The sequence below is a fragment of the Ochlerotatus camptorhynchus genome, unplaced genomic scaffold, assembly GCF_037179485.1.
Source record: "Ochlerotatus camptorhynchus isolate MF236.1 unplaced genomic scaffold, CSIRO-AGI_Acam_v1.1 ptg000469l, whole genome shotgun sequence".
In the NCBI taxonomy this organism is placed as follows: Eukaryota; Metazoa; Arthropoda; class Insecta; order Diptera; family Culicidae; genus Ochlerotatus; species Ochlerotatus camptorhynchus.
Window position 1 is genome coordinate 60,083 of NW_027040955.1, and position 9,755 is coordinate 69,837.

Below are 9,755 nucleotides of genomic sequence, written 5' to 3' on the forward strand. Positions count from 1 at the left end.
TCCATTCGCAATAGATAAGAACTGGTAGAATCTGTAGCGCCGTGTAGGAAACCTTCCAAGAAGCTCAGACACCGAAACTGTCGCATCCAGTGAAAGCTGACCATTATTGACGTGAAATGAATGCTTCTTGCCATGTTATCACTTGTTACTGTCTGTTTTCGATATCAATTTTGGAGAAGGAGAATGTTCGTCATTTTCCTTTCACGAACCACAGTCGTTAGTCATTATCGGAAGTTTGTACCAAGTCAATGTGTGGCGGGTAGTCGTAATTAGAATGTTTTCAAACCACTTGAGGAGCAGTTTTGTGCTGGTACTTGTATTGGTCTTCCTACCGATAAGTTTGAATGCCGCGGATGCGATTTGCGAACGGATTGACTTTAACGATTTCACGTCCTACAAGATTCGACAATGCTCGGAGGGTGGAAAGGAAATAATGCGTCTGTCTGCCTACGTGGGATCCTCCAAATTTGAACCATACAGAGAGAATGTGCAATACTTCTTGTCGAATGTTGGTCCCGGTGTTAGTTGTATCGAATCGATTGACAGTTTCTTTGTGAATTCCTTTACGGAACTACGGATGATGTATCAGTTCTTGTTTAAAACGGAGTCCACGCTTACGATAAGGATTCTGGATTTGGATCAACTCGATAGACAAGGAAGGCCAATAATTGCCCAAGTTTGGACAACGCGTCAGCCCACGAGGACGTGGAGTTTGTTTGCGGGCCGAGTGGATAAAGAAGTCAAAAAAGCTAGGTTGCAGCTTGAGGTTGAAATGAGCGACGATGGAGACGTTGCATTTGAATATATGACGGTGTTTAATCCGTTGGTTTTGGAGGAATTTTGTATGAAGCTAGATGAATTTTATACGCCACGACCATCGAGTACGACTGCACGGTCAACTACGCCTGAACCCACAACTACAACTCAACGCTCAACTACAGCTCTACGGACAACAACAATTCAACGTACAACTACAACTCCACGATCAACTACGACTACGGTAGCTACAACTGTTCCTTTAACCACGAGACGAACAAGAACAACAAGTAGAACGACACTGTCAACTACAACTGAACCACCAACCATTACCACAGATACAACTACGACTACGGTAGCTACAACAATTCCTTTAACCACACCAATTACTACGAGGCGAACAAGAACAACAAGTAGAACGACATTGTCAACTGCAACTGAACCGCCAACCACTACAACAGCTACAACTACGACTACAGTAGCTACAACTTTTCCTTTAACCACAGCAATTACTACGAGGCGAACAAGTAGAACGACATTGTCAACTACAACTGAACCGCCAACCACTACAACAGATACAACTACGACTACGGTAGCTACAACTATTCCTTTAACCACAGCAAGTACTACGAGGCGAACAAGAACAACAAGTAGAACGACATTGTCAACTACAACTGAACCGCCAACCACTACAACAGCTACAACTACGACTACAGTAGCTACAACTTTTCCTTTAACCACACCAATTACTACGAGGCGAACAAGTAGAACGACATTGTCAACTACAACTGAACCGCCAACCACTACAACAGATACAACTACGACTACGGTAGCTACAACTATTCCTTTAACCACAGCAAGTACTACAAGGCAAACAAGTAGAACGACACTGTCAACTACAACTGAACCGCCAACCACTACAACAGCTACAACTACCACTACCACAAGTCGAACGACGACTACGACGGAAGCTACAACTACTGTCCCTGTTAGTTCCACAATTGCAACCCAGATCAGATCAACAACTACAATTCCAACCACATTCACAACTATGCCCTCAACCACTACTACAACACCCAGTACAACGGCTTCTACCACTCAAACCATCACGATTGGAACTCCTACAACTACATCCCCAACAACAGTAACAACAACAACAGCACCAACAACAACACCAACAACAACAACATCAACAAAAACGGCACCATCAACAACACCTGTAGCTACTACGACGCCAAGAACCACTACTACAAGCACATCGAGTTCTACAACAACTCCGGTAGAGACTACAACTACCTCAACAGCTGATACTACATCAACTGTTCCCCAAACCGTATCTCTGGTAACAACTACTACAGTAACCGCTACACCTAGCACAATTACTATAACCAGGACTAGTCCTAGGACCACTCCCAGCACAAGAATAACATCAACGCCCAGTACTTCAACGTTTGAAGCTTCCACTGTGATCCCTGAAACAACGGCTCAATCGACCAGACCCTCAACAACAACTCGTCGTACTACAAGGCAAAGTACAACTGTTCCAGTTACTACCACACCAGCGATTGATGAAACAACAGAAAAGCTTCAATCGGAGAATTCCACTACTGATACATCTTCTACCCGTCGAACCAGAACAACTAGTAAAACCTCTACAACCAGAAGAACTACGGAGTTCGTAGCAGAACTAAGTTCTACACCTCAATTGCAGTCTACTACATCGGAACCTGCCCTTACAACCGCATCACCATCAACTACTTCGACTATTCCTCGAAGTACTACTGCACGAACTACAACAATTCAGTCAACTCAACTTCCAACAACGCGAGCATCTACCATTAACCCTCCTACAACAACGCAGACTACACTCGCAACCACTCTTCCTGATACGTCTTCGTCAACTGCGCCGTTAACCACAGCCAACCCCCCTTCCACGATTCGACCTTCTCCATCCCGACCGTTCGACCCTTCAAATCTTTTTTCCGAGAAAGACTACTACGACGAATCCAGTGCCATATGGCTCTCGCTAACTGGCGTTTTCCTAGTTCTACTAGTGTTGGCCTCGGCATTCGGGCTGTACCTGTACGTCAGCTGTAAACAGATCTCCCATATCGTTGCCAGAGAGCTCGAACTCGGCGAAGAACCGCCCAGTCAAATTTCCAGAACCATCAACCACTACGTGAACCCGCTCGCTCAGCAAACCTACCAACGGCAACGACAGCGCCAGGAGCAAATGCGACAACAGAATTTCCGACCACGACCGCCGCCTCGTGATAGTCCACCATTGTCCACCAGTGATAACAGTAGCTATTTGGAGAACACCAGGCGGATCACCCAACAGCCCATTATTCCTCCATCGGTGACTGCTAGACCATTCTCTATGGCAGAAGAAATCCGAAAAGCTAAGCTCAAGAATCGGCTCAATAAATTTTAACGACCATAAAAATGAGTTTGTTTTTCTTAGAAATCATCAGGGGAAGAGATGAGCGGAGATGATCAAAACATCAAGCCAAATGAACTGTCAAAATCTGAGCCAATAGAGTCAACCGGTAGAAACTTGCAATTTTAAATTGGCTCACTACTTGACTAGCCTATTGGTCTTAAGCAAATCGATTAACGTACCCCATTCTAGTTGAAATTCTAGTACTACACTATGTTTGTTTTGATTCGCTATAAAAGTTTGACACATAAAATAAGGGGTTCGTGTATTTTTTCGAGGGGTGCATCGATTAGCTTGGGACCGAAGAGAGTACAAGAGCTGAGTCAAAAAGTTGAGCACGTTTCTTCGGGACCTTCTTGTCTTAGAGTTACTTCTAAGATAGAGTTCTCTACCACCGTAAGTATTTGAGAGTCGTTTCACTAATACTTGCGTTTTACTGGTTGAAAAAAAAAATAAAAAAAAAAAACAAACCGCTGTCAAGCCGGACACCTTGACAGCTGATTTCGTGGTTGACAATTATAAACAAATTGATTTTATAGGGCTTCACTAGCAAGGTTGTATAAGCATAGAGGTAACTCTATGACCAGAAGGTCCCTAAGAAACTTGCTCATCTTTTTGGCTCAGCTCTGGTATTCGGTTCTTCGGTCCCAAGCTAATCGATGCACCCCTCGAAACATAGGAAAATCCACGAACCCCTCATTTTATCGGTTAAACTTTCAATGCGAAACAAAACAAACATTGTCTAGTACTAGAATTTTGACTAAAATGGGATACGTTAATTGATTTGCTTGGGACCAATAGGCTAGTCAAGTAGGGAGCCAATTTCAAATCGATAGTTTCGTATTGATTGTTGATATTATCACGTGTGACATACACGGAAAGAAAACAAGTATCTAATTTTGGGTTCTTTTCACCCAGGTTGGGTTTTTTTTTATAGTAATCTACATCGATATTTTAATACTCTCTATAAGAAAGTGTTTAAGTAGATATTGATTATTCATCCTTGGATCATGTGTAAATTATTGTTTCGAGATATAACAATTCAATAAAATACACTTTTACTCTTTAAATTTGATTTGAATTGATTTTGACTTTGGACTGCCTCATTGCCTGAAGAAAAGAAAAAAAAAACATTTACTTAAACCAAACATCTTTAGAGAATAAACGTTCTGAACTTCAAGTTGGGATGGAACTAGAGATGGGCAATCCGCTCCCGAGCTGTTCTAAAGACCCGATTCACTAAAATGAGCTGATGACCCGCGATTCATTTTTTTAGAAACCGCAGCTCATCAGCACACTGTTATCACAAATCTAAACCATTCAATCCGTCACTAATGGCGGAATTTCTAAAAAAAAAAAAAAAAAGGAATGCCCCTTTATGCATTGACCAGTCACCGCGTAAACCAAGATGCGTGCGTAATTCAACATGTGCCTACGATTACATGATCTTAAATTTCTACTGGTATTATCCAATGCTATCCAATGCATATGTGCTCTTACCTCTCATCCCATCATTCTCTCCAGCTTATCAGCTCAGCTCTGGATCTGAATCATCGGCTCGAATGATTCACTGACATGACAGCTCTCGGACCCGTCCAGCTCTTCGGATCTTTATTCTCACATTTCTGCACGATTTAGCTCCAGATCCGGATCAGAGCTGATGATCTGGAGCTGAAGCCGAGAATAGTGGGAGCAATTGTGCTGAAGAACCAAGGTGGATTCCGTCCTGAGCGATATTTCACGCGCGGGGCGAGATTTTGCGAATGTACGATAGGGAGAGGAGTACTAGTTGTCTCTCTCATTCCAACGCAAATTCTGCTCCGCTCCGATAATACACGGTTAGATCTGAATACACCATTAGACTTATGATATCAGTGAGCTGATGAGCTGCAGTTCCAAAAAATGAACCACGGGTCATCAGCTGACTTTAATGAATCGGGTCTATAGAACAGCTTGAGAGCCCATCTCTAGATCTGAGCTGATGATCTGGAGCTGAAGCCGAGAATAGTGAGAGAAAATCTGCTGAAGAATTAACATCAGAACTAAAATCTGTATGTAGACTGGATTGCATAGCTTGAGCAACAATCAATACGAAACTAACGATTTTAAATTGGCTCACTACTTGACTAGCGTATTGGTCCCAAGCAAATCGATTAACGTACCCCATTCCAGTCGAAATTCTAGTACTACACTATGTTTGTTTTGATTCGCTATGGAAGTTTGACAGATAAAATGAGGGGTTCGTGGATTTTCCTATGTTCGAGGAGTGCATCGATTAGCTTGGGACCGAAGAGAGTACCAGAGCTGAGCCAAAAAGTTGAGCAAGTTTCTCGGGGACCTTCTGGTCTTAGAGTTACCTCTATGGTTATAACGCCTTCTCAATTTTGAGTTGTTGTCATTCACTCGGATGTAAACAGGGTTACTTACTTTTAAGTTGTTTTCACTCAACGGTAAGTTTAAACTACTAAAAATTGAGTTTTACATAACCTACTCAATTTTAACTTGGCGCACGGAACTGTCGAGTTGGGTGAATAGAACTCAATTTTGGGTTGTTTTGCTCTTTTCGTTTTTGACAACAACAAGAGAGCAAGTGAGAGACATCAACATTGTAGCAGTACGTTTAAAGAACTTAACCGTTGGGTAGTTTTGGTTCTCCGTGTAGGCACATAGTGTAGGTGTAGCTCCCTCGCATACATTTTTTTTTTTGCTTTTACTGATATGTTTTTGGCACATTTTGGTTTACGATTGTACAGTTGTTTAGTAGCTCTATTGGCTTATGGTCACTAAAACCCCGTATTTCATTTCTGATTTTGAATTTGGGTCAACATTTCTATAATTTCAAGGTGAGCTAGAGAGGTTTTCGAAAGAATAGACTCCCTTTGATGAGCTGGATGGGTCTGATCCGCTCAGCCAGATAAGCTATTTTGCCCAACTCCAGATGGAACATAGTTTAATCGATGCTTTGTTGGCTGGGTGGTAAGTTCTATATACACTAAAATAAATTAAACTCCTACTTCCATTGAAAACTTAAATAATCGTGCAATAATCAAAGCCAATTAATCGATTAGCAGATAATCGAGGCATTGAATAATCAATTAAAAATTAATCGATTATTTTAACAGATAATCGATTAGCTCGATTAATCGAGTAGTAATCGGACATCTCTGGCCACGTGGAGTGACGGTATGAAAAATGTGACAAGAAGAACAATGCTGCGGACGGTTCAATGTCTTACCGCATTTGTGGAATGAGGTGGGGCTCCGTCCTGTTGAAACACCAGGCTCCGTCTCACAGCAAGTTGGACATCCTCCAGCAGGATTGGAAGCTCGTTTTCGTTACTTCGCGCTGTTTAGCGAACCTTCGATAATGCTTTGCTTTGCTGGTGGCAATATTAGTTCAGAACTGTCTCCCTACGCAGTGCTAGTGTGCACATGAGCTTCATGTATAAGCTGTATCTCAAAATCCTGGTTTCTGTATTCAGCAAAGTTGTTCAGGTTATCTTTAATTAGGTCAGATAAACCTCACTACGCAGTGCGAGTGTGCATGTGTGCAACTTCCTATATAAACTGCATCTCGAGAGCCTCGCCATATAGAAAGTCGTTGGCTTGAGTAAATTGGTGCAGGTAACCAAGTCCTTTCGGATGATGGTCATATTATTTCAGAAAACTCTCACTACGCGGCGCTGGTGTGCAAGTGATCTTCCTGTATAAACTGTATCTCGAGAACCTGGCCATATAGAAAGTTGCTGTCTTCAGCAAAATTGTTCATGTGACCAAGTCCTTTTGGATGGTGGTCATATTATTTTACTCTCTCACTATGCGGCGTTAGTGTGTACATGTACTTCCTTGATTTTTCTTCCTTGATTTGTTTTCCGTCGATCTTGTTTTCCGTGCTGAGCACCAATGCTACCGACGCCAGGGAGGCAGTAGCTCCTACACACCTGGACTCTTCCTATCGACCCATCAACTCATGAACCGGGGACCAACGCTTTACTTCAGAAAGGCGTGATCAGAAATGTTATGCCTCATAACATCCCGGCGGTGCTGACTGGGATTGAACCCAGGTCTTCTGGGGTGAGAGGCAATCACGCTTACCACTACACCACCGGCGCCGCTATATAAGATGTTGTTGTGCAATGTGAGAACAGGAACCGGAAAAAGGATGGCGTGTAGAGGCTTGAAATCGATTTCTGACGCCATTTTCAAATACGGGATGGTGGTCATCGATTCAAGAAAAACTGCCAATTACTCTACAATATGCACGGGAACAAATCCAATCTCCGAAATGAGGTAAATGACTCATGCTTTCATGAACATAGCGTATTTTCATATTATGGAAATACACCATGAATAATATTCATGATATCATGAGCTATTTTAGCGTAACCCAGCTAAGATTCCCGAAATCATGAATCATTCGAGTTGAAGTTATGAGTTACATTCAGCTTACTTTTAAACCAAACCATGTAAAAAAAAATAGAGTAAAGCATTAGATGAAACTGGATTGGAGCCATGAACCTTGCGATTTTTAACCCCATACTTTTGTTGGTGTTGCAATTTTTCCATAGGGCATATAGCTATAGCAGACAGTAGTTCTTGACAGTAAAACGGTTCAAAACGATCAGCAACAGCAGCTCGCAGCAGAGCTAGCATAGAGGTAACTCTAAGACCACTGGGTCCCGAAGAAAATCATTATTATTTTTGGCTCACTCAGTACCAGAACAACGGTCCCAAGCAGTCCCAAGCTATTTCACTCAACCCTGCATGTTCTGCATGAATCCACACACCCCTGATGTTATCTGTCAAACTTTCATAGCGAATCAAAACAAACATAGTGTAGTGATAGAATTTCAACTAGAATAGGGTACGTTAATCGTTTGCTTGGGACCAATAGGCTACTAAAGTGGTGAGCCAATTTAAAATCGTTAGTTTCGTATTGATTGTTGGAGCTAGTGCGTTAGGTATATAAAGAGTAAATAAGCAGAATAGGTTTGAAGTACGAATCGCTAATGGACTTTGTTCCATGTAGGTAATAGAGTAGCTACAAACCCAACTGAGGTTACCTAAACTTATGTATTCTAGAAATACATTTTTGTATATCAGTAACAGGTATTTAATAAAGAGAAGGAGTTTATACCTATCTGTTTACTTATTTTGATATTTGAACAATCCAAAAGCCTGCATTTGTATTTTGATGGGGTTTTTCAGGAATCAAATGGTTTTGGCCCTCAGGAGGTAGAATTTCCCTCTGAGTATAAAGAAAAAGCCAGTTAATAAAATTAGTTTTCCTCAGGTGGTGATAATCTCACTGAGGTTCGCTTATCAATCCCTCAGGAGGAGAACATTTCCCACTGAGTTTTAAAATCCACTAACTCAACAACTTTGACCACTAGACTATCAAAACTTGGGGTGCACGACGTTAGGCATACGGTCGTTAGGCATACGGACGTTAGGCATACGTACGTTAGGCATACGGACGTTAGGCATAATGTACGATAGGCATAATGGACGTTGGGCATAAAGGACGTTAGGCATAATGGACGTTAGGCATAATCTACCGGATGAATTCCAGAAGGATGATAATGGAGACCGTCTATTGATTGCTGACTTCGGTGACAATAATGAAAGAGCCTTAATTTTTGGAACTCATGAACGACGTCTTGGACAGGCAAAGTATTGGGTTACAGATGGTACGTTTGCCACAGTTCCTTGTTTGTTTCGGCAACTCGTCACTGTTCATGGAAGTATCGCTCCCTCACATCAGTAGACGGTTCCGCTAGTTTTCATTCTGATGACAACAAAAACAGAATCGTTGTATCGAAAAGTATGGCAGGAAATCCTGGAAGCAGCAGGTATGTTTTTTTGTTATTGAATGAAAAACCACAGAATTAACCATTCTTCATTTCATGAGCTGTTATTTGGCATCATATTTTATTCAACCTTGGCTGTTTTTTGTTATTGAATGAAAAATCACAGAATTCACCATTCTTTATTTCATGAGCTGTTCTTTGAGGAAAACCTTTTCTTCTTTGACTTTTGTAATATGTGTGTAAGAATATATTACAACAAATGTGTGATTTTTTTATTTCTAGATGCGATTGATTTCAAGATATAGTTCAAAACTAAGCTGAGTTTTCATTGTAAGATTACTTAACCACTATCGCTACTAACCATGGATCTAAGTAAATATGTAGATACGTCACTTATGATATGATAAATAATGGATTCCAAACTGTGCTTATTAAATAAACTATGTTTGTTTAACTTGTATCATTTTTTATTCAACGCTTAGCCTAATTTAAGCATTGTTTACAGGTTTACAGGTTAAGCAGGTTTCTAGAGTTGCACAGCAGCAAGGTATTTTATGCCTAACGTCCATTATGCCTAACGTATAATATGCCTAACGTCCATTATGCCTAATGACTTTATGCCTAACGTCCAATATGCCTAACGTCCGTATGCCTAACGTATTTATGCCTAATGGGGTACACTCCAAAACTTGTATAAGATGGAAAGCAAAAGGCATATAAGAGATACCTATTTAGTGCCTTTTATGAACA

At 41.3% G+C, this 9,755-nt stretch overlaps 1 protein-coding gene across 1 annotated transcript; it reads left to right on the plus strand.

The window, feature by feature from the left end:
• The first annotated feature begins 246 nt into the window (after positions 1 to 246).
• Positions 247 to 3,190, plus strand: LOC135712301 (mucin-2-like). The gene is made up of 3 exons (XM_065235268.1): positions 247 to 1,744; positions 1,837 to 2,035; positions 2,337 to 3,190. Exons 1-3 carry the CDS (start codon positions 275 to 277, stop codon positions 3,188 to 3,190), a joined length of 2,523 nt encoding a protein of 840 aa, XP_065091340.1. The 5' UTR covers positions 247 to 274.
• Positions 3,191 to 9,755: the final 6,565 nt, after the last annotated feature.

Bases quoted from the DNA above. Each gene is read 5' to 3' on its own strand.
- LOC135712301 (XM_065235268.1), top strand. From the start codon at position 275: ATGTTTTCAAACCACTTGAGGAGCAGTTTTGTGCTGGTACTTGTATTG. The intron at 1,745-1,836 runs GTTAGTTCCACA...TACAACACCCAG, and splicing joins AAGCTACAACTACTGTCCCT to TACAACGGCTTCTACCACTC. The intron at 2,036-2,336 runs GTAGAGACTACA...ATGAAACAACAG, and splicing joins CGAGTTCTACAACAACTCCG to AAAAGCTTCAATCGGAGAAT.